General features: G+C 53.6%; 2 protein-coding genes across 2 annotated transcripts in view; both read right to left on the bottom strand.

The window, feature by feature from the left end:
• Positions 1-631, bottom strand: part of LOC142906944 (uncharacterized) — a 45,367-nt gene extending 44,736 nt beyond the window's left edge. The window contains exon 1 of the mRNA XM_076055745.1: positions 514-631. The gene's annotated coding sequence lies outside the window, so the exon portion shown is untranslated. The remainder of the gene's footprint in view (positions 1-513) is intronic.
• A 154-nt stretch (positions 632-785) lies between these two features.
• Positions 786-25,006, bottom strand: part of LOC142906943 (DENN domain-containing protein 1B-like) — a 66,265-nt gene continuing 42,044 nt past the window's right edge. The window contains exons 4-7 of the mRNA XM_076055744.1: positions 21,580-21,623; positions 18,438-18,487; positions 6,431-7,256; positions 786-1,361 (exon numbers count right to left, since the gene is read on the bottom strand). Of these exons, the coding sequence (XP_075911859.1) occupies positions 804-1,361; positions 6,431-7,256; positions 18,438-18,487; positions 21,580-21,623 (1,478 nt within the window). The 3' untranslated portion in view covers positions 786-803. The remainder of the gene's footprint in view (positions 1,362-6,430; positions 7,257-18,437; positions 18,488-21,579; positions 21,624-25,006) is intronic.

Raw genomic sequence — 25,006 nt, 5'->3', positions numbered from 1 at the left:
CACCACCACTCACCACTACCACCACCACCACTCCTCATCACCACCACCACAACCACTCACCACCACCACCACTCATCACCATTACCACCACTCCTCACCACCACCACCACCCCTCACCACCACCACCACCACCACCACCCCTCACCACCACCACCACCCCTCACCACCACCACCACCACTCACCACCACCACTCACCACCACTACCCCTCACCACCACCACCACCACTCCTCACTACAACCACCATAACCACCCACCACCACCACTCACCACCACCCCTCACCACCACCACTCACCACCACCACCACTCACCACAACCACCACCACCCCTCACCACCACCACTCACGACAACCACCACCACTCCTCACCACCACCACCACCACTCACCACCACCACCACCACCACTCACCACCACCCCTCACCACCACCACCACCACCCCTCACCACCACCACCACTCACCACCACCACTCACCACCACAACCACCTCACCCCTCACCACCACCACCACTCACCACGTGCGCGGGCAACCCTTCAACATCCCGGTGAGGGTCGTTTCCAGCCCCGGCCGCGTCAATGTCGAACATCACCACGTGGTGCTCTCCCTCACCACCACCACCACCACCCTCACCACCCTCACCACCCTCACCACCACCACCACCACCACCCGTCACCACCACCACCACCACTCCTCACTACAACCACCATAACCACCACACCTCACCACCACAACCACTCCTCACCACCACCACCACCCCTCACCACCACCACCACCACCACTACCACTCCTCACCACCACCACCACTCACCACCACCACCACTCACCACCATCACCACCACCACCACTCACCACCACCACCTCACCACAACCACTCACCACGTGCGCGGGCAACCCTTCAACATCCCGGTGAGGGTCGTTTCCAGCCCCGGCCGCGTCAATGTCGAACATCACCACGTGGTGCTCTCCCTCTCCACCCTCACCACCACCACCACCACCCTCACCACCACCACCACCACCGCCGCCGCCCTCAGCCAACAGCTCCCTCACGCGCGGCATCAGGCTCTCGTGAACGCCCACTAGGAACGGCACCGGCGCCCGGGCCAGCTCCAGCAGGTGGCCGGGCAGCAGCGGAGCGAAGACGTGCTCCCAGCGGGCGGGCCGCAGCAGCGGCCCCGCGGCCGCGTGCCCGCAGGCGGCCAGGGGCCCCAGGCGGGCAGAGTGCAGCACCACCCGGCGCTCCCGCAGCAGGCTGGCGTGCAGCCGCAGCTTAGCCTCGGGCCCCAGGGCGGCCGCGTACTCGGCCAAGGGGCGGGACTCGGAGAGGCGCGGCGGCCGCGGGGTCGGCGGGGAGAGAGGCGGGAGCTGGGTTGGGGGTGTGTGGTGGTTGGTGGGTGGGTGGGTGGTGGTGTGGGTGGGGTGGTGGGGGGAGAGTGGGGGGGAGAGGGTGGGTGGGGAGAGAGGAGGTGGTGAGTGACGATCAGCAGCAACAGCAGCAGCAGTAGTAGTAGTAGTAGTAGCAGTAGAAGTAGTGGTAGTAGTAGCAGTAGTAGCAGTAGTAGTAGTAGCAGTGGTAGTAGAAGTAGTAGTAGTAGCAGTAGCAGTAGTAGTGGTAGTAGTAGTAGTGGTAGTAGTGGTAATAGAAGTAGTGGTAGTAGTAGTGGTGGTAGTAGTAGTAGTGGTAGTAGTAGTAGTGGTAGTAGTAGTGGCAGTAGTAGTAGTAGCAGCAGCAGTAGTAGTGGTAGTAGTGGTAGTAGTAGTAGTAGCAGTAGTAGCAGTAGTAGTAGCAGCAGTACTAGTAGCAGTAGTAGTAGCAGTAGTAGTAGCAGTAGTAGCAGTAGTAGTAGCAGCAGTAGTAGTAGTAGCAGCAGTAGTAGTAGTAGTGGTAGTAGTGGTAGTAGCAGTAGTAGTGGTAGTAGTAGTAGTGGTAGTAGTAGTGGCAGTAGTAGTAGTAGCAGCAGCAGTAGTAGTGGTAGTAGTGGTAGTAGTAGCAGTAGTAGTAGCAGTAGTAGCAGTAGTAGTAGCAGCAGTAGTAGTAGTAGCAGCAGTAGTAGTAGTAGTGGTAGTAGTGGTAGTAGTAGCAGTAGCAGTGGTAGTAGTAGTAGTAGCAGTAGTAGTAGTAGCAGTAGTAGTAGTAGCAGTAGTAGTAGTAGCAGTAGAAAGTAGCAGTAGAAGTAGTAGCAGTAGTAGTAGCAGTAGTAGTAGCAGTAGTAGCAGCAGTAGTAGTAGCAGTAGTAGTAGCGGTAGTAGTAGTGGTAGTAGTAGCAGTAGTAGTAGTAGCAGTAGTAGTAGCAGTGGTAGTAGAAGTAGTAGTAGTAGCAGTAGTAGTAGTAGCAGTAGTAGTAGTAGCAGTAGTAGTAGCAGTAGTAGAAGTAGTAGTAGTAGCAGTAGTAGCAATAGTAGTAGTTGTAGCAGCAGTAGTAGTAGCAGTAGTAGTAGTAGCAGTAGTAGTAGCAGTAGTAGTAGCAGTAGTAGTAGCAGCAGTAGTAGCAGCAGTAGTAGTAGCAGTAGTAGCAGTAGGAGTAACAATAGTAGCAACAACAACAGCAGCAGTAGTAGCAGTAGTAGTAGCAGTAGTAGCAGTAGTGGTGTTAGTAGTAGTAGCAGTAGTAGCAGTAGTAGTAGTAGCAGTAGTAACAGTATTAGCAAGAGTAGCAGTAGTAGTAGCAGTAGTAGCAGCAGTAGTAGCAGCAGCAGTAGTAGTAGTGGTAGTAGTAGCAGCAGTAGTAGTAGCAGTAGTAGTAGAAGTAGTAGTAGTAGAAGTAGTAGTAGCAGTAGTAGCTGTGGTAGTAGTAGTAGCAGTAGTAGTAGCAGCAGCAGTAGCAGCAGTAGTAGTAGCAGTAGTAGAAGTAGCAGTAGTAGTAGCAGCAGTAGCTGTAGTAGTAGCAGTAGTAGCAGCAGTAGTAGTAGCAGTAGTAGTAGCAACAACAGCAGCAGCAACAACAGCAACAACAACAACCGCCATTCGCCACTAAGTGGCGGTGACGTCACCACGACGCTTGTGCCAGGCTATGTGCACCTTGAGGCCACGTGAAGTGTCGAACGCCCACTGGCAGGTCACGGGGCAGTCCCAGGTGCCACGGGTCAACTGAGATGACTGGCTGATGCACCACCTGTGCCCCCTACTGTGCCAACCCGCTGTGCTTTAGCCACCCGGCGCTCCGCTCGTTGTTGTGAGCGTCGCTCCTCCGCCCTCCGTTGTTGTTGGAGGGCGACTGCCTCCAACTGCCCAGTAGCGTCCTTCACGAGCCTCCTCCACAGAGGCCGATCTTGACACCGCTGGTACCGGTCATCGGCAAGTCCACTCAGCTCCACATCCTCCTGTACCACATCACTCCATCTCTTCTCTAGCTCGTGCCGCGCCCGTTTATCCCCCTCGATCCGGCCGAACAAAAGCTGTTTCGGCATGCGGTGGCTGGGCATGCGGGCTACATGGCCCAGCCAACGCAGCCTTGCCTGCCGGAGGAGCTCACCGATGGGACTTTTTCCAGATCTTTCAAGGATTTGTGAGCTCCTCACACAATCCAGCCTGGTTAAACCCAGGATGGATCGTAGGCAGGCCAGCCTAAATGTTTCTAACCGGCGAAGATGTTCCATTAGGGTGGTCCACGTTTCGCAAGCGTAGAGAAGGGAGCGAATGACCGTGGCCGAGAAGACCTGAAGCTTCGTGCGGAGCGACAGACCAGGTAGCTTCCACACAGCGTTACGCAACCGATGAAAAGATATTGCCGCTCGACTGATTCGGAATGAGACCTCTGCTGTTAAACTGGAGCCAGTCATAAGCACACTGCCCAGGTATGGGAAACTCTCCACTCTCTCCACAACTGCCCCATCACCGATTAGGAATTGTGGGGGTGGAGTTTCCGATAGTACAAAATACCCAGGCAGGTGCTTAGTTTTGGTGGGGCTGATGGTAAGGCCCCACCTCTTAGTGGCACGCTCCAGTCTCAGCAGCAGCGCCTCCAACTCCTCCTCTGAGTGAGCAGCAATTACCCAATCATCGGCATACATAACGTGGTTGAGCAATCGGGAGCCATCCCTTGACCGCACCCGGGCATCGATCAGCCTCCCATTGTATCTGTACCAGATGGAAATTCCTCCGGTACAGCTATTGAAGGCTTCATGAACTACGTGGTCGAAATAGATGTTAAATAAGGTGGGAGTCAGAGGACATCCCTGTCGCACCCCAAGGTGAACAGGAAATGGCTCTGACTCCCGGCCACGTAGTTTGACCCGGGCCCGCTCACCATCATGAAGGTCCTTAATGATCGTAAGCAGAGGGTCAGGGACTCCAAAAGCACGAAGAACAAACCAGAGCCCAGGCCTACTGATGGTCTCATAGGCCTTGACCAGGTCAATAAAGCAGAGATGTAGGTTTTTTTGGAATTCCCTACACCTCTGCTGTAGCAGACAGACAGAAAATATGGCATTTGTGCAGGACCGCCCTTTCCTGAAACCGCATTGGGGCTACGCAAGCCTCTCCTCAGCGTGCCTGGCAAGGCGATCCTGAATAATCCTTGCCAGGACCTTTCCCGGCACACTGAGGAGTGAGATGCCCCTGTAGTTGTTACAGTCTGTGCGGTCCCCCTTCTTAAAGAGGGGGACCACCAGGGCATCCTTCAAATCCTGCGGAACCCGTCCAGTGGTCCAGACTGTTGTTATGATGTCATGTAGGGCAGTCTGTGCACAAACGCCACCCTCCCTCAGCATTTCGCTTGGGAGATCATCTCTGCCCGGTGCCTTTCCTGGTCTCAGACTCTGGATCGCCTTCAGTACTTCCTCAACACTTTGCCCCACGATGTTTTCCAGGCTGAGGGATTTCCCCTCCCACAGGACCTCACAGAAATGCTCAGCAAATCTGTTCCTGGGGGTCGGAGATTGGATCGCCGTTCTCTCCCCTAATGATGGTAATAGGTGTGGCGCTGCAAATTACTTTTTTGATGGAATTAAAGAGCGATGTATGATCGCGGATGCCTGAGGCAGACTCTCCTCTCCTCAGCAACCCGCGACCACCACCCATCCTTGCAGCGCCTCACGGCTCTCTGAACTTCCGAGCGAAGGCTGCGGTAAGCGTCCTCATTCTCCGACGTGGGATTCTGTAGCCGATGACAGTGGGCCTGTCGCTTTTTCTCAGCCAGCCTGAACACCTCCTCTGTCAGCCAGAGTCTCTGGGGAGGTCTGGATCGCGTACCCAAAGCAGCCATTGATGCTGCATGAGTCACAGTCCTAAACCTCACCCATTTACCCTTGCTTGCAACTTTCATCAGCTAGCTGAGACCAGGCCACCTTTGGTTGGAATGGGGTCCTGGGTGTACACCCACCACTGGAGTGGAAGAATGGCAGGCGCATCTTATAGATGACTAGTCGATGGTAAATGGGCAGATCAGCTCCATGGTAGGTCCTGGTGTCAAGGACATGGGCCCGCATCCGCTGTTCCGTCACTATGTAGTCCAGCAAATGTTCTTGCTTGGACCCGGCATGCATCCATGATGTTGTGTGGATGCACCGATGCCGGAACAGCGTGTTGGTAATGACAAGCGCATGGGCTGCACAAAAATCTAGCAGCCTCCTACCATTGTTATTGAGCTGATCTGGCCCATGCCCTCCAATCACTCCAGACCAGGTGCCAGCATCATGACCAACTCGGGCATTGAAGTCACCCAACAAGATGACTCTATCCCAAGGGGCCACTTTAGCTAGCACCTGTGACAGGAGGTCATAGAAGGCATCTGACTCATCGGCTTTGCCTGCATCCCTCCACGGATGTTCGTCTTCGGTGGGGGCATAAGTAACCCCGACCACCACTCCTCACCTCCGGTTGATGGGAAGGCGAGCCCAAAGTAGCCTGGGGCTCACAGCTTCCCACACCTCACCGCCACGCTCCCACGCCCCCTTCATTCTTTTGTTCAGAAGAAGAGCCACACCCTGTTGTTTGGCAGTCTGCTGCCCCGAGTAGAGGACTGTCCACCCCTCATGGTGGCAGGAGCCAGAACCGGTCCACCGGACCTCCTGAATGCCGCAGAGATCCAGGCGGTACCGGTCCAGCTCCCGACAGAGGAGTGGCAGCCTCTCCTCTGCAGTGAGCGTTCGAACATTCCACGTGGCCACACGAAGTGGCTTGTCGTTGTTTCTGGAGGAGCCCCACCAAACCCACCCACACGACCCACTCACCCACCAACCCTACCCACCACTCCACCCACCACCCACCCCACCCACCACACCCATCCACTCCACCACCCACACGACCCACTCACCCACTCCTACCCACCACCCACCACCCCACCACTCCACCCACCACCCACCCCACCACACCCACTCCACCCACCACCCACCCCACCACCTACCACCCACCCCACCCACCCACCTCCCACCACCCACCACCCACCACCCACCACCCACCCCACCCACCCCACCACCCACCCCCCACCACCCACGTGTGGAAGCTGCAGAGACTCTCCGTGCGTTGGGACACGACTACGGGCGAGAGCGGTGAGCGCCGCGGTCAGAGTGCCTCCCTCCTCGCCTCCACTGCCTCCACCGCCTCCGCCGTCACCGTCACCACCGTCACCGTCACCGTCACCGTCACCCTCCTGGTGGTGGTGGTGGTTGTGGTTGTCGTGGTGCCGGTGGTGCCGGCGGCGGTGCCGCTTGTCGTCGGCACGCAGCTCGGCCAGCGAGTTGAGCAGCGAGTAGAAGCAGTCGTGCCAGGGCAAGTTGCTCAGCAGGCAGAGACAGCAGCCACCACCGGAGCCTCCACCGCCGCCTCCACCACCGCCTCCACCGCCGCCTCCACCACCGCCTCCACCACCGCCTCCGCCTCCACCTCCGCCACCGCCTCCACCACCTCCACCACCGCCTCCACCACCGCCTCCACCACCGCCTCCACCACCGCCTCCACCACCGCCTCCACCACCGCCTCCACCACCGCCTCCGCCTCCACCTCCGCCACCGCCTCCACCACCTCCACCACCGCCTCCACCACCGCCTCCACCTCCGCCTCCACCACCGCCTCCACCACCGCCTCCACCACCGCCTCCGCCTCCACCTCCGCCACCACCAACCCAGCCGCCACCGGAGCCACCACCGGAGCCACCACCGGAGCTGCCACCGCCAACCCAGCCGCCACCGGAGCCGCCACCGGAGCCGCCACCGGCCGTCACCGGCGGCGGCGGCGACAGCCGGCAGAAGCCGTAACGCCGCTGACCCTCGGCACCGGTGAGCACAAAGGTGAAGTGTTGTACCGCGTTGGTGCACCGGGACCTGTGTGGGGTGGGACGGGTGGGGGGGGGGGTGGAGGGTGGGGAGGGAGTGGAGGGGATGGAGTGGAGGTAGGGAGGGAGGGATGGAGGGAGGGGAGGGGATGGAGTGGAGGTAGGGAGGGAGGGGGAGAGGGAGTGGAGGGAGGGATGGGATGGAGGGGATGGGATGGAGGGATGGGAGGTAGGGAGAGAGGGAGTGGATGGAGGGATGGGATGGAGGGGATGGAGGGGATGGGATGGAGGGATGGGAGGGAGGGATGGAGTGGAGGGAGGGGGAAGGAAGGATGGGAGGGAATGATGGGACGGAGGGAGGAAGGGGAGGGAGGGATGGAGGGAGGGGAGGGGAGGGACGGAGGGGAGGGAGGAAGGGGAGGGAGGGATGGAGGGAGGGGAGGGAGGGGAGGGACGGAGGGGAGGGAGGAAGGGGAGGGAGGGGAGGGAGGAAGGGGAGGGAGGGGAGGGAGGGAGTGGATGGAGGGAGGGGAGGGATGGGATGGAGGGGATGGGAGGGATGGAGTGGAGGGAGGGATGGAGGGAGGGGAGGGAGGGAGGGAGGGGAGGGACGGAGGGGAGGGAGGAAGGGGAGTGAGGGATGGAGGGGAGGGAGGGGAGAGAGGGGGATGGAGGGAGGGGATGGAGGGATGGAGGGAGTGGATGGAGGGAGGGGAGGGAGTTAACAGAATCAAGTTTTTATTCTGCAGGAGGACTCTGAAGCGCTGCACAGAGACTCCACGACTCATGAATGAGTCAGGTTCCAGAGGAACTTTGCTCGTAAGTTGATTTGTCCGTAAGGGGCAACTTAAATCCTGTCGATTCCAAATGCGTTGTACGGCGTGCACACTAAAACACGAGGAATGGATTTAAAAGCTGTAGAATCTCCTGCAGATGTAGATGCCACTGGTTCTTCACATTCTATAGATGTAGATGCCACTGGTTCTTCACGTTCTTCAGATGTAGATGTCACTGGTTCTTGACGTTCTGCAGATTTAGATGCCACTGGTTCTTCACATTCTGCAGATGTAGATGCTACTGGTTCTTCACATTCTACAGATGTAGATGCCACTGGTTCTTCACATTCTATAGATGAAGATGCCACTGGCTCTTCACGTTCTACAGATGTAGATGCCACTGGTTCTTCACATTCTATAGATGTAGATGCCACTGGTTCTTCACGTTCTGTAGATGTAGATGTCACTGGTTCTTCACGTTCTACAGATGTAGATGCCACTGGTTCTTCACATTCTATATATGTAGATGCCACTGGTTCTTCACGTTCTGCAGATGTAGATGCCACTGGTTCTTCACGTTTTGCAGATGTAGATGCCACTGGTTCTTCACGTTCTGCAGATCTAGATGCCACTGATTCTTCACGTTCTGCAGATGTAGATACCACTTGGTTCTTCACGTTCTGCAGATCTAGATGCCACTGGTTCTTCAAGTTCTATAGATGTAGACGCCACTGGTTGTTCACATTCTGTAGATGTAGATGCGTCTGGTTCTTCACGTTCTGTAGATGTAGATGTCACTGGTTCTTCACGTTCTACAGATGTAGATGCCACTGGTTCTTCACATTCTATATATGTAGATGCCACTGGTTCTTCACGTTCTACAGATGTAGATGCCACTGGTTCATCACTTTCTGCAGATTTAGATGCCAATGGTTCTTCACGCTCTGCAGATGTAGATGCCACTGGTTCTTCACATTCTATATATGTAGATCAGAATCAGAATCAGAAAGGGTTTTATTCGCCATGAAAGTTCACACCGACACAGAATTTACTTTTGCAGGATGGTGCATACATTCAACATATAGGAATCTAAAACCTTAAATAAGTTTTAAACAAGTCCTACTATAATAATAAGGGTTAAAAGTCTAACTGCCACTGGTTCTTCATGTTCTGCAGATGTAGATGCCACTGGTTGTTCACGTTCTGCAGATGTAGATGCCACTGGTTGTTCACGTTCTGCAGATGTAGATGCCACTGGTTCTTCACGTTCTACAGATGTAGATGCCACTGGTTCTTAACGTTCTATAGATGTAGATGCCACTGGTTCTTCACGTTCTACAGATGTAGATGCCACTGGTTCTTCACATTCTATAGATGTAGATGCCACTGGTTCTTCACGTTCTACAGATGTAGATGCCACTGGTTCTTCACGTTCTGCAGATGTAGATGCCACTGGTTCTTCACATTCTATAGATGTAGATGCCACTGGTTCTTCACATTCTGCAGATGTAGATGCCACTGGTTCTTCATGTTCTATAGATGTAGATGCCACTGGTTGTTCACGTTCTACAGATGTAGATGCCACTGGTTCTTGACATTCTATAGATGTAGATGCCACTGGTTCTTCACATTCTATAGATGTAGATGCCACTGGTTCTTCACATTCTGCAGATGTAGATGCCACTGGTTCTTCACGTTCTACAGATGTAGATGCCACTGGTTCTTCACGTTCCCAGATGTAGATGCCACTGGTTCTTCACGTTCTGCAGATGTAGATGCCACTGGTTCTTCACATTCTGCAGATGTAGATGCCACTGGTTCTTCATGTTCTATAGATGTAGATGCCACTGGTTGTTCACGTTCTACAGATGTAGATGCCACTGGTTCTTGACATTCTATAGATGTAGATGCCACTGGTTCTTCACATTCTATAGATGTAGATGCCACTGGTTCTTCACATTCTGCAGATGTAGATGCCACTGGTTCTTCACGTTCTACAGATGTAGATGCCACTGGTTCTTCACGTTCCCAGATGTAGATGCCACTGGTTCTTCACGTTCTGCAGATGTAGATGCCACTGGTTCTTCACGTTCTACAGATGTAGATGCCACTGGTTCTTCACATTCTGCAGATGTAGATGCCACTGGTTCTTCACGTTCTACAGATGTAGATGCCACTGGTTCTTCACATTCTGCAGATGTAGATGCCACTGGTTCTTCACGTTCTACAGATGTAGATGCCACTGGTTCTTCACGTTCTACAGATGTACATGCCACTGGTTCTTCACATTCTATAGATGTAGATGCCACTGGTTCTTTACGTTCTACAGATGTAGATGCCACTGGTTCGTCTCATTCTGCAGATGTAGATGCCACTGGTTCTTCACGTTCTGCAGATGTAGATGCCAATGGTTCATCACTTTCTGCAGATGTAGATGCCAATGGTTCTTCACGTTCTGCAGATGTAGATGCCACTGGTTCTTCACGTTCTACAGATGTAGATGCCACTGGTTCTTCACATTCTATAGATGTAGATGCCACTGGTTCTTCAAATTCCATAGATGTAGACGCCACTGGTTCTTCACATTCTATAGATGTAGATGCCACTGGTTCTTCACGTTCTGCAGATGTAGATGCCACTGGTTCTTCACGTTCTACAGATGTAGATGCCACTGGTTCTTCACGTTCTGCAGATGTAGATGCCACTGGTTCTTCACGTTCTACAGATGTAGATGCCACTGGTTCTTCACATTCTGCAGATGTAGATGCCACTGGTTCTTCACGTTCTACAGATGTAGATGCCACTGGTTCTTCACATTCTATAGATGTAGATGCCACTGGTTCTTCACGTTCTACAGATGTAGATGCCACTGGTTCTTCACGTTCTACAGATGTAGATGCCACCAACGCCATCGATTGCGTGAGGCGATTGAACTTACGACTCTCAGTCAGAACAGGCGACTGGACCTACGGGACAAAGTTTGTTCCTATATCTGAAAGTTCATAAGTCGAATGTTTGTAAGTAGAGTGAAAAGTAGTGTAGTGTATAGTGTAGTGTCTAGTAGTGTATAGTAGTGTAGTGTATAGTAGTGTAGTGTATAGTGTAGTGTATAGTGTAGTGTCTAGTAGTGTGTACTAGTGTATAGTGTAGTGTATAGTGTAGTGTATAGTGTAGTGTCTAGTAGTGTGTAGTAGTGTATAGTGTAATGTATAGTAGTGTATAGTGTAGTGTATAGTAGTGTATAGTGTAGTGTATCGTGTAGTGTATAGTGTAGTGTCTAGCAGTGTGTAGTAGTGTATAGTGTAATGTATAGTAGTGTAGTGTATAGTAGTGTATAGTGTAGTGTATAGTGTAGTGTCTAGCAGTGTGTAGTAGTGTATAGTGTAATGTATAGTGTAGTGTATAGTAGTGTATAGTGTAGTGTATAGTGTAGTGTCTAGTAGTGTGTAGTAGTGTATAGTGTAATGTATAGTAGTGTAGTGTATAGTAGTGTATAGTGTAGTGTATAGTGTAGTGTCTAGCAGTGTGTAGTAGTGTATAGTGTAATGTATAGTAGTGTAGTGTATAGTAGCGTAGTGTATAGTGTAGTGTATAGTGTAGTGTCTAGTAGTGTGTAGTAGTGTATAGTGTAATGTATAGTAGTGTATAGTAGTGCATCGTAGTGTATAGTGTAGTGTATAGTGTAGTGTATAGTGTAGTGTATAGTAGTGTAGTGTATAGTAGTGTATAGTGTAGTGTATAGTAGTGTAGTGTATAGTAGTGTAGTGTATAATGTAGTGTACAGTGTAGTGTATAGTAGTGTATAGTGTAGTGTATAGTGTAGTGTATAGTGTAGTGTCTAGTAGTGTGTAGTAGTGTATAGTGTAATGTATAGTAGTGTAGTGTATAGTAGTGTATAGTGTAGTGTATAGTGTAGTGTCTAGCAGTGTGTAGTAGTGTATAGTGTAATGTATAGTAGTGTAGTGTATAGTAGCGTAGTGTATAGTGTAGTGTATAGTGTAGTGTCTAGTAGTGTGTAGTAGTGTATAGTGTAATGTATAGTAGTGTATAGTAGTGCATCGTAGTGTATAGTGTAGTGTATAGTGTAGTGTATAGTGTAGTGTATAGTAGTGTAGTGTATAGTAGTGTATAGTGTAGTGTATAGTAGTGTAGTGTATAGTAGTGTAGTGTATAATGTAGTGAATAGTAGTGTAGTGTATAGTAGTGTAGTGTAGAGTGTAGTGTATAGTATAGTAGTAGCAGTGTATAGTAATGTGGAGTGTATGTAAACCTTATTACTACTACCACCACCATTACCACTACCGCTCCACCACTACCACCACCACCACCACCACTATCACCATCACCACTACTACCATCTCTACAACCACCACTACTACCACTACTCACCACTACCACCACCACTACAACCACCACTACAACCACCACTACAACCAACACCACTACCACTACTCACCACTACTACCACCACTACCACCACCACTACAACCACCACTACTACCACCACTACTACCAACACCAGAACCACTACTACCACGACCACAATCACCACTACAACCACCACTACTACCACCACCACTACTACCACCACTACTACCACCACTACCACCACCACTACAACCACCACCACTACCACCACTACAACCACCACTACTACCACCACTACAACCACCACCACTACCACTACTACAACCACCACTACTACCACCACTACAACCACCACTACTACCACCACTACAACCACCACCACCACCACTACCACTACTCACCACTACCACCACTACTACTACTACAACCACCGCTACCACCACCACTACAACCACCACCACTACCACCACCACTACCACTACTCACCACTACCACCAACACTACAACCACCACTACTACCACCACGACTACCACTACTACAACCACTACTACCACCACTACCACCACCACTACAACCACCACTACAACCAACACCACTACTACTACCACCACTACAACCATCACTACAACCACCACCACTACCACCACCACTACCACTACTCACAACCACCACTACAACCACCACCACTACCACCACTACAACCACCACTACTACCACCACTACAACCACCACCACTACCACCACCACTACCACTACTCACCACTACCACCACTACTACCACCACCACTACTACCACCACCACTACTACCACCACTACTACCACCACTACAACCACCACCACTACAACCACCACTACTACTACCACCACAACCACCACCACTACCACCACCACTACCACTACTCACCACTACCACCACCACTACTACTACAACCACCACTACTACAACCACCACCACTACCACCACCACTACAACCACCGCTACCACCACTACCACTACTACCATCACCACTACTACCACTACTACTACCACTACTCACCACTACAACCACCACTACAACCACCACTACTACCACTACTACTACCACTACTCACCACTACTACCACCACCACTACCACCACTACTACCACCACCACTACCACTACTACCATCACCACTACAACCACCACCACTACCACCACTACAACCACTACCACTACCACCACCACTACCACTACTCACCACCACCACCACCACTACTCACCACTACCACCACTACAACCACCACCACTACCACCACTACAACCACCACTACCACCACCACTACCACTACTATCACTACCACCACCACCACAACTACTACAACCACCGCTACCACCACTACTACCACCACCACTACCACCACTACTACTACAACCACCGCTATCACCACCACTACTCACCACTACCACCAGCTGCTGTAACTGCAGCCACGCGCAGTGACAGTAGGGGGCGCTACCTCCATTACATCTCCCCCCACTCTCTCCCTAATCTCACTCCCCACTCTCCCCCCAATCTCACTCCCCACTCTCTCCCACCCTCTCCCCCCACTCTCCCCCCACTCTCCCCCCACTCTCCCCACTCTCCCCTCCCACTCTCCCCCCCCCTCTCCCCTCCCCTCCCCCCTCTCCCCTCCCTCTCCCCCTCTCTCCACCTTCATCTCTCATCTTCTGTCCCCTCTCTGGGGGGCTGCGTTCAGATGAATTATTTACAGCACAACACAGAGGAGGAGGAGTCTCAGGGGGGTTTCAGTGGCCGGAGACGCTGAGGACCTGGGTTCGATCCCTGGGTCTGGGTGTCTCTCTCTCTCTATCACTGAGAGCCTGAGTTCGATCCCTGGGTCTGGGTGTCTCTCTATCACTGAGGACCTGGGTTCTATCCCTGGGTCTGGGTGTCTCTCTCACTGAGGACCTGGGTTTGATCCCTGGTCCTGGTGTCTCTCTCTCTCTATCACTGAGGACCTGGGTTCTATCCCTGGGTCTGGGTGTCTCACTCACTGAGAACCTGGGTTCTATCCCTTGTCCTGGTGTCTCTCTATCACTGAGGACCTGGGTTCTATCCCTTGTCCTGGTGTCTCTGTCTCTCTATCACTGAGGACCTGGGTTCTATCCCTGGGTCTGGGTGTCTCTCTATCACTGAGGACCTGGGTTCTATCCCTGGGTCTGGTGTCTCTCTATCACTGAGGACCTGGGTTCTATCCCTGGGTCTGGGTGTCGCTCTCTATCACTGAGGTCCTGGGTTCTATCCCTGGGTCTGGTGTCTCTCTATCACTGAGGACCTGGGTTCTATCCCTGGGTCTGGTGTCTCTCTATCACTGAGGACCTGGGTTCTATCCCTGGTCCTGGTGTCTCTGTCTCTGAGAGCCTGGGTTCTATCCCTGGGTCTGGTGTCTCTCTATCACTGAGGACCTGGGTTCTATCCCTGGGTCTGGTGTCTCTCTATCACTGAGGACCTGGGTTCTATCCCTGGGTCTGGGTGTCTCTCTCTCTCACTGAGGACCTGGGTTCGATCCCTGGTCCTGGTGTCTCTCTCTATCACGGAGAGACTGGGATCGATCCCTGGGTCTGGGTGATTCTATCACTGAGGACCTGGGTTCTATCCCTGGTCCTGGTGTCTCTCTCTGAGGACCTGGGTTCTATCCCTGGGTCTGGGTGTCTCTGTCTCTCTCTCACTGAGGACCTGGGTTCTATCCCTGGGTCTGGGTGATTCTATCACTGAGGACCTGGGTTCTATCCCTGGGTCTGGGTGTCTCTCTCTATCACTGAGGACCTGGGTTCTATCCCTGGTCCTGGTGTCTCTCTCTCTCTCTATCACTGAGGTCCTGGGTTCTATCCCTGGGTCTGGGTGTCTCTGTCTCTCTGAGGACCTGGATTCGATCGCTGGGTCTGGGTGTCTCTCTATCACTGAGGGCCTGGGTTTGATCCCTGGTCCTGGTGTCTCTCTCTGAGGACCTGGGTTCTATCCCTGGGTCTGGGTGTCTCTCTCTATCACTGAGGACCTGGGTTCTATCCCTGGTCCTGGTGTCTCTCTCTCACTGAGGACCTGGGTTCGATCCCTGGTCCTGGTGTCTCTCTATCACTGAGGACCTGGGTTCAATACCTGGGTCTGGGTGATTCTATCACTGAGGACCTGGGTTCTATCCCTGGGTCTGGGTGTCGCTCTCTCTATCACTGAGGACCTGGGTTCTATCCCTGGGTCTGGGTGTCTCTCTCTGAGGACCTGGGTTCTATCCCTGGGTCTGGGTGTCTCTATCACTGAGGTCCTGGGTTCTATCCCTGGGTCTCGGTGTCTCTGTCACTGAGAGCCTGGGTTTGATCCCTGGGTCTGGGTGTCTCTCTCTCTCTATCACTGAGGACCTGAGTTCGATCCCTGGGTCTGGGTGTCTCTCTCTCTCTATCACTGAGGACCTGAGTTCGATCCCTGGGTCTGGGTGTCTCTCTATCACTGAGGACCTGGGTTCGATCCCTGGGTCTGGGTGTCTCTCTATCACTGAGGACCTGGGTTCTATCCCTGGGTCTGGGTGTCTCTGTCTCTCTATCACTGAGGACCTGGGTTCGATCCCTGGGTCTGGGTGATTCTATCACTGAGGACCTGGGTCCGATCCCTGGTCCTGGTGTGTCTCTCTCTCTCTATCACTGAGAGCCTGGGTTCTATCCCTGGGTCTGGGTGTCTCTCTCTATCACTGAGGTCCTGGGTTCGATCCCTGGGTCTGGGTGTCTCTGTGTCTGAGAGCCTGGAATCGATCCCTGGGTCTCGGTGTCTCTCTCACTGAGGACCTGGGTTCTATCCCTGGGTCTGGGTGTCTCTCTATCACTGAGGACCTGGGTTCGATCCCTGGGTCTGGGTGATTCTATCACTGAGGACCTGGGTTCTATCCCTGGTCCTGGTGTCTCTCTCTCCCTATCACTGAGGACCTGGGTTCTATCCCTGGGTCTGGGTGTCTCTCTATCACTGAGGTCCTGGGTTCGATCCCTGGGTCTGGGTGATTCTATCACTGAGGACCTGGGTTCTATCCCTGGGTCTGGGTGTCTCTCTCTCTCTATCACTGAGAGCCTGAGTTCGATCCCTGGGTCTGGGTGTCTCTCTATCACTGAGGGCCTGGGTTCAATCCCTGGGTCTGGGTGTCTCTGTCTCTGAGAGCCTGGGTTCTATCCCTGAGTCTGGGTGTCTCTCTATCACTGAGGTCCTGGGTTCTATCCCTGGGTCTGGGTGTCTCTCTCTATCACTCAGGACCTGGGTTCTATCCCTGGGTCTGGGTGTCTCTCTATCACTGAGGACCTGGGTTCGATCCCTGGGTCTGGGTGTCTCTCTCTCTCACTGAGGTCCTCGGTTCGATCCCTGGTCCTGGTGTCTCTCTCTATCACTGAGGACCTGGGTTCTATCCCTGGTCCTGGTGTCTTTCTCTATCACTGAGGACCTGGGTTCTATCCCTGGTCCTGGGTGATTCTATCACTGAGGACCTGGGTTCTATCCCTGGGTCTGGGTGTCTCTGTGTCTGAGAGCCTGGAATCGATCCCTGGGTCTGGGTGTCTCTCTCACTGAGGACCTGGGTTCTATCCCTGGTCCTGGTGTCTCTCTCTCTCTATCACTGAGGACCTGGGTTCTATCCCTGGGTCTCGGTGTCTCTGTCACTGAGAGCCTGGGTTTGATCCCTGGGTCTGGGTGATTCTATCACTGAGGACCTGGGTTCTATCCCTGGTCCTGGTGTGTCTCTATCACTGAGAGCCTGGGTTCTATCCCTGGGTCTGGGTGTCTCTCTCTCTCTATCACTGAGGACCTGAGTTCGATCCCTGGGTCTGGGTGTCTCTCTCTCTCTATCACTGAGGACCTGAGTTCGATCCCTGGGTCTGGGTGTCTCTCTATCACTGAGGACCTGGGTTCGATCCCTGGGTCTGGGTGTCTCTGTGTCTGAGAGCCTGGAATCGATCCCTGGGTCTCGGTGTCTCTCTCACTGAGGACCTGGGTTCTATCCCTGGGTCTGGGTGTCTCTCTCTGAGGACCTGGGTTCTATCCCTGGGTCTGGGTGATTCTATCACTGAGGACCTGGGTTCGATCCCTTGTCCTGGTGTCTCTCTCTCTATCACTGAGGACCTGGGTTCGATCCCTTGTCCTGGTGTCTCTCTCTCTATCACTGAGGACCTGGGTTCTATCCCTGGGTCTGGGTGATTCTATCACGGAGAGACTGGGATCGATCCCTGGGTCTGGGTGATTCTATCACTGAGGACCTGGGTTCTATCCCTGGGTCTGGGTGTCTCTCTCTGAGGACCTGGGTTCTATCCCTGGGTCTGGGTGATTCTATCACTGAGGACCTGGGTTCTATCCCTGGTCCTGGTGTCTCTCTCTATCACTGAGAGCCTGGGTTCGATCCCTGGGTCTGGGTGTCTCTCTCTCAGAACCTGGGTTCGATCCCTGGGTCTGGGTGTCTCTGTCTCTCTGAGGACCTGGATTCGATCGCTGGGTCTGGGTGTCTCTCACTGAGGATCTGGGTTCAATCCCTGGGTCTGGGTGTCTCTCTCTATCACTCAGGACCTGGGTTCGATCCCTGGGTCTGGGTGTCTCTCTCTCTCTCTCTCACTGAGGGACTGGGTTCAATACCTGGGTATCTAGAGGCTACCTGGGGTAGCTTTGTCTGTGTGTGGTGTGTGTAGTACATAGACACTGCTGCTGCTACTCGCTACTAACAGCACTTGCCCCTACAGCCCTGCTAGAGGCTACCTGGGGTAGCTTTGTCTGTGTGTGGTGTGTGTAGTACATAGACACTGCTGCTGCTATTCGCTACCAACAGCACTTGCCCCTACCGCCCTGCTAGAGGCTACCTGGGGTAGCTGTGTGTGTGGTGTGTGTAGTACATAGACACTGCTGCTGATACTCGCTACTAACAGCACTTGCCCCTACAGCCCTGCTAGAGGCTACCTGGGGTAGCTTTGTCTGTGTGTGTGGTGTGTGTAGTACATAGACACTGCTGCTGCTACTCGCTACTAACAGCACTTGCCCCTACAGCCCTGCCAGAGGCTACCTGGGGGAGCTTTGTCTGTGTGTGTGGTGTAACAGACGTCTTTGTCTCTCACTTGCTGAGGTCGAACGGGAAACAGAACTTGGGCAGTGTCACCAACATTTCCTGAGACACCAGTAAACATCATCATCAGGATCATCATCAGCAGCATCATCATCTCTGTGTATGTCAGTGTGTGTCTGTGTGTGTCTGCGTGTGTGTGTGTCTGCGTGTGTGCGTGTGTCTGTGTGCGTCTGTGTGTGACATATTTAAGTCGTAGTTTCGTGGTAATTCATTGAAGGTGGAGGGGTTACCAGCCCCTCGCACCCGTCCAGAGCCCCTGTTTAGCCCCTGTGGTGGACACAGACGCCATGAGGGGAGGAGCCAATCGGAATTGGCCCTCCCCCCACAGCATTGTCCACGACAGAGTTGCCCGTCCGGCACCGCGAGGAGGTAGGGGGTTGTTTTGCCAGCCAGTCATCTCAGTCAGGCGACCCGTGCCACCTTGGTCTGTCCCGTGACCTGCCCGCGGGCAGTCGACACTTCACGTGGCCTCAAGGTGCACATGGCCTGGCACAAGCGTCGTGGTGACATCACCGCCACTTAGTGGCGAATGGCGGTTGTTGTTGTTGTCTGTGTGTGTGTGTCTGTAACAACAACAGGGGCATCTCACTCCTCAGTGTGCCGGGAAAGGTCCTGGCAAGGATTATTCAACATCGCCTTGCCAGGCACGCTGAGGAGAGGCTTGCGGAGCCCCAATGCGGTTTCAGGAAAGGGCGGTCCTGCACAGATGCCATATTTTCTGTCCGTCTGCTACAGCAGAGGTATAGGGAATTCCAACAAGACCTATATCTCTGCTTTATTGACCTGGTCAAGGCCTATGATAGCATCAGTAGGCCTGGGCTCTGGGTTGTTCTCCGTGCTTTCGGAGTCCCTGACCCTCTGCTCACGATCATTAAGGACCTTCATGATGGTGAGCGGGCCCGGGTAAAACTACGTGGCCGGGAGTCAGAGCCATTCCCTGTACACCTTGGGGTGCGACAGGGATGTCCTCTGGCTCCCACATTATTTAACATCTATTTTGACCACGTAGTTCGTGAAGCCTTCAATAGCTGTACCGGGGAATCTCCATATGGTATAGATATAATGGGAGGCTGATCGATGCCCGGGTGCGGTCAAGGGATGGCTCCCTATTGCTCAACCACGTTATGTATGCTGATGATTTGGTAATAGCTGCTCAGTCAGAGGAGGAGTTGGAGACGCTGCTGCTGAGACTGGAGCGTGCCACTAAGAGATGCGGCCTTACCATCAGCCCCACTAAAACTAAGCACCTGCCTGGGTATTTTGTACCATCGGACACTCCACCCCCACAACTCCCAATCGGTGATGGGGCAGTTGTGGAGACAGTGAAGAGTTTCCCATACCTGGGCAGTGTGCTTATGAATGGCTACAGTTTAACAGCAGAGGTCTCACTCCGAATCAGTCGAGTGGCAATATCTTTTCATCGGTTGCGTAACGCTGTGTGGAAGCTACCTGGTCTGTCGCTCTGCACGAAGCATCAGGTCTTCTCAGCCACGGTCATTCCCTCCCTTCTCTACGCTTGCGAAACGTGGACCCCCCTAATGGAACATCTTCGCCGGTTAGAAACATTTAGGCTGGCCTGCCTACGATCCATCCATCCTGGGTTTAACCTGCAGGCTGGATTGTGTGAGGAGCTCACAAATCCCTGAAAGATCTGGGCAAGGTCCCATCGGTGAGCTCCTCCGGCAGGCAAGGCTGCGTTGGCTGGGTCATGTAGCCCGCATGCCCAGCCACCGCATGCCGAAACAGCTTTTGTTCGGCCGGATCGAGGGGGCTAAGCGGGCGCGGCACGGGCTAAAGAAGAGATGGAGTTATGTGGTACAGGAGGACGTGGAGCTGAGTGGACTTGCCGATGACTGGTAACAGCGGTGTCAAGATCGTCCTCTGTGGAGGAGGCTCGTGAAGGACGCTACTGGGCAGTTGGAGGCAGTCGCCCTCCAACAACAACGGAGGGCGGAGGAGCGATGCTGACAACAACGAGCGGAGCGCCGGGTGGCTAAAGCACAGCAGGTTGGCACAGTAGGGGGCACAGGTGGTGCATCAGCCAGTCATCTCAGTCAGTCGACCCGTGGCACCTGCTGGGTCTGCCCCGTGACCTCCTGCCAGCGGGCGTTCGACACTTCACGTGGCCTCAATGTGCACATGGCCTGGCACAAGCGTCGTGGTGACGTCACCGCCACTTAGTGGCGAATGGCGGTTATTCTTGTTGTTGTATGTGTGAGTGTATGAGTGAGTGAGTGTATGAGTGAGTGTATGAGTGAGTAAGTGTATGAGTGAGTGTATGAGTGAGTGTATGTGTGAGTGAGTGTATGAGTGAGTGAGTGTATGAGTGAGTAAGTGTGTGAATGTGTGAGTGTATGAGTGAGTGAGTGAGAGTATGAGTGAGTGAATGTATGAGTGAGTGTATGAGTAAGTGTATGAGTGTATGAGTGAGTGTATGAGTGAGTGAGTGTATGGCTGAGTGTATGAGTGAGTGTATGAATGAGTGAGTGTATAAGTGAGTGTATGAGTGAGTGTATGAGTGAGGGAGTTTATGAGTGAGTGTATGAGTGAGTGTATGAGTGAGTGAGTGTATGAGTGAGTGTGTGAGTGTATGAGTGAGTGAGTGTATGAGTGAGTGTATGAGTGAGTGAGTGTGTGAGTGAGTGAGTGTATGAGTGAGTGAGTGTATGAGTGAGTGTATGAGTGAGTGTATGAGTGAGTGTATGAGTGAGTGAGTGTATGAGTGAGTGAGTGTATGAGTGAGTGTATGAGTGAGTCAGTGTATGAGTGAGTGAGTGTATGAGTGAGTGAGTGTGAGTGTATGAGTGTATGTATGAGTGAGTGTATGAGTGAGTGTATGAGTGAGTGTATGAGTGAGTGTATGAGTGAGTGTATGAGTGTATGAGTGAGTGAGTGTATGAGTGTATGTAAGTATAAGTGAGTATGTGAGTGTATGAGTGAGTGTATGTATGAGTGAGTGAGTGTATGAGTGAGTGAGTGTGTGAGTGTATGAGTGAGTAAGTGTGTGAGTGAGTGTATGAGTGTATGTATGAGTGAGTGTATCAGTGAGTGTATGAGTGAGTGTGTGAGTGAGTGTATGAGTGAATGTATAAGTGAGTGTATCAGTGAGTGTATGAGTGAGTGAGTGTATGTACCTTGTCATTATAATCTTTTGGGTACAGAAAAGTGATCTTAAAATCTGTAAACACAAAGAGAGACATTGTTACACACAGAGACACATTGTTACACACAGAGATGCATTGCACACACACACACACAATGTTACACTTACACACAATGTTACACACACACAATGTTACACACACACACAATGTTACACACAGAGACGCATTGCACACACACACAATGTTACACACACACAATGTTACACACACACAATATTACACACACACACACAATGTTACACACACACAATGTTACACACACACACACAATGTTACACACACACAATGTTACACACACACAATATTACACACACACACACAATGTTACACACACACAATGTTACACACACACAATGTTACACACACACAATATTACACACACACACAATGTTACACACACACAATGTTACACACACACACACAATGTTACACACACACAATGTTACACACACACACACACAATGTTACACATGTAGCGACACCGGGGACACCACAGCGGTGTGGGTGTAGCACCGGCCCTGGAGGGGCACGCTGTAGCGGCGTAGCGACACGCAGACACCACAGCAGTGCGGGTGTAGTACCAGCCCTGGAGGGGCACGCTGTAGCGGGGTAGCCACACCGGGGACACCACCGCGGTGCGGGTGTAGCACCGGCCCTGGAGGGGCACGCTGTAGCGGCGTGCAGCGCCAGACCCCCCTACAGGGCAGGGTGAGGGAGGTGGCGGCCGTGGGAACGAGGCTCACGAAAGGCCCGGGGGTTGGTCACGCAGCTCGGGGGTTCAGATCCTTCCCGAGGATTCCGGAAGGTGGGCGTGGCCAAGGCGCGGACGCCGGGTGTCCCACGGGGCAGCCGCGGTCCCCAATCTCGCTGGCACCAGGGACCGGGTTTCGTGGAAGACAATTTTTTTCACGGACCGGGGCGGGGAGAGGGGCGGGCCGGGCCGGGCCGGTGGTGGTGGTGTGTGGGGGGGGGGTTGTTCATCATTGGGCCTTTTCCCCCCCGCTTGTCAAAGAATCTCTCCGGCGACCTTTGCTACTTGACTCGTGGTTGGCTACTGGTGGTGGTGGGTGGGGGTTAGCGCTTGCGTCACCGCGTGACTGAGCCTGAGCGCGGGGGAAAAGAGGCGCGGACGGAGGCGGCGAATGACACGATAATGGGCGGCGGCGGTGGTTTCTCGGGGACCCCCCGGTACCGAAGAAGGGGGCCGCCGGGGATCGCCGCCGTTCGCCCGGAGGAAGAAATCTACGTCCCGAGCGAGTCTCCGGCGAAACGTGGACCTGGGGGCCCGAGGTGCTGTCGCGGCCCGTCGTGGAAGCGGGCCGAGACGTCGCGACCGGCGCTGTCGGCCTCGGCGGTCCGCGGCCACGCCGTGCCGTCCCGGTGGCCTGAGTGTTTTGGCCGTTCGTTGGCGATGCGTTGCCTTCGGGAAGTAACGCCCGGAGGCTCAGCAGGAATCTCGGCACACGCGCACACGCGCGCGTGGACAAAGCTAGCCCCCAGGTAGCGTCTAGCAGGGGTGTAGGGGCAAGTGGTGTTGGCTGGCGAGTAGCAGCAGCAGTGTCTATGTACTACACACACCACACACACAGACAAAGCTACCCCCAGGTAGCCTCTAGCAGGGCTGTAGGGGCAAGTGCTGTTAGTAGCGAGTAGCAGCAGCAGTGTCTATGTACTACACACACCACACACACAGACAAAGCTACCCCCAGGTAGCCTCTAGCAGGGCTGTAGGGGCAAGTGCTGTTAGTAGCGAGTAGCAGCAGCAGTGTCTATGTACTACACACACCACACACACAGACAAAGCTACCCCAGGTAGCGTCTAGCAGGGGTGTAGGGGCAAGTGGTGTTGGCTGGCGAGTAGCAGCAGCAGTGTCTATGTACTACACACACCACACACACAGACAAAGCTACCCCCAGGTAGCGTCTAGCAGGGGTGTAGGGGCAAGTGGTGTTGGCTGGCGAGTAGCAGCAGCAGTGTCTATGTACTACACACACCACACACACAGACAAAGCTACCCCCAGGTAGCCTCTAGCAGGGGTGTAGGGGCAAGTGGTGTTGGCTGGCGAGTAGCAGCAGCAGTGTCTATGTACTACACACACCACACACACAGACAAAGCTACCCCCAGGTAGCCTCTAGCAGGGGTGTAGGGGCAAGTGGTGTTGGCTGGCGAGTAGCAGCAGCAGTGTCTATGTACTACACACACCACACACACAGACAAAGCTACCCCCAGGTAGCCTCTAGCAGGGGTGTAGGGGCAAGTGGTGTTGGCTGGCGAGTAGCAGCAGCAGTGTCTATGTACTACACACACCACACACACAGACAAAGCTACCCCAGGTAGCCTCTAGCAGGGGTGTAGGGGCAAGTGGTGTTGGCTGGCGAGTAGCAGCAGCAGTGTCTATGTACTACACACACCACACACACAGACAAAGCTACCCCAGGTAGCCTCTAGCAGGGCTGTAGGGGCAAGTGGTGTTGGCTGGCGAGTAGCAGCAGCAGTGTCTATGTACTACACACACCACACACACAGACAAAGCTAGCCCCAGGTAGCCTCTAGCAGGGCTGTAGGGGCAAGTGCTGTTAGCTGGCGAGTAGCAGCAGCAGTGTCTATGTACTACACACACCACACACAGACAAAGCTACCCCAGGTAGCCTCTAGCAGGGCTGCAGGGGCAAGTGCTGTTAGTAGCGAGTAGCAGCAGCAGTGTCTATGTACTACACACACTACACACACAGACAAAGCTCCCCCAGGTAGCCTCTAGCAGGGCTGTAGGGGCAAGTGCTGTTAGTAGCGAGTAGCAGCAGCAGTGTCTATGTACTACACACACCACACACACAGACAAAGCTACCCCCAGGTAGCCTCTAGCAGGGGTGTAGGGGCAAGTGGTGTTGGCTGGCGAGTAGCAGCAGCAGTGTCTATGTACTACACACACCACACACACAGACAAAGCTACCCCAGGTAGCCTCTAGCAGGGCTGTAGGGGCAAGTGGTGTTGGTGGCGAGTAGCAGCAGCAGTGTCTATGTACTACACACACCACACACAGACAAAGCTCCCCCAGGTAGCCTCTGGCAGGGTTGTAGGGGCAAGTGCTGTTAGCTAGCGAGTAGCTGCAGCAGTGTCTATGTACTACACACACCACACACAGACAAAGCTACCCCCAGGTAGCCTCTAGCAGGGCTGTAGGGGCAAGTGCTGTTAGCTGGCGAGTAGCAGCAGCAGTGTCTATGTACTACACACACCACACACACAGACAAAGCTACCGCAGGTAGCCTCTAGCAGGGCTGTAGGGGCAAGTGCTGTTAGTATCGAGTAGCAGCAGCAGTGTCTATGTACTACACACACCACACACACAGACAAAGCTCCCCCAGGTAGCCTCCAGCAAGGCTGTAGGGGCAA

This window comes from Petromyzon marinus, chromosome 72 (genome assembly GCF_048934315.1).
Source record: "Petromyzon marinus isolate PM22_M1 ecotype Great Lakes invasive population chromosome 72, UKy_Petmar_22M1.pri1.0, whole genome shotgun sequence".
Taxonomy (NCBI): Eukaryota; Metazoa; Chordata; class Hyperoartia; order Petromyzontiformes; family Petromyzontidae; genus Petromyzon; species Petromyzon marinus.
The sequence above is the reverse complement of the archived record's forward strand: the minus strand, read 5'-3'. Positions and strand labels throughout refer to the sequence as shown.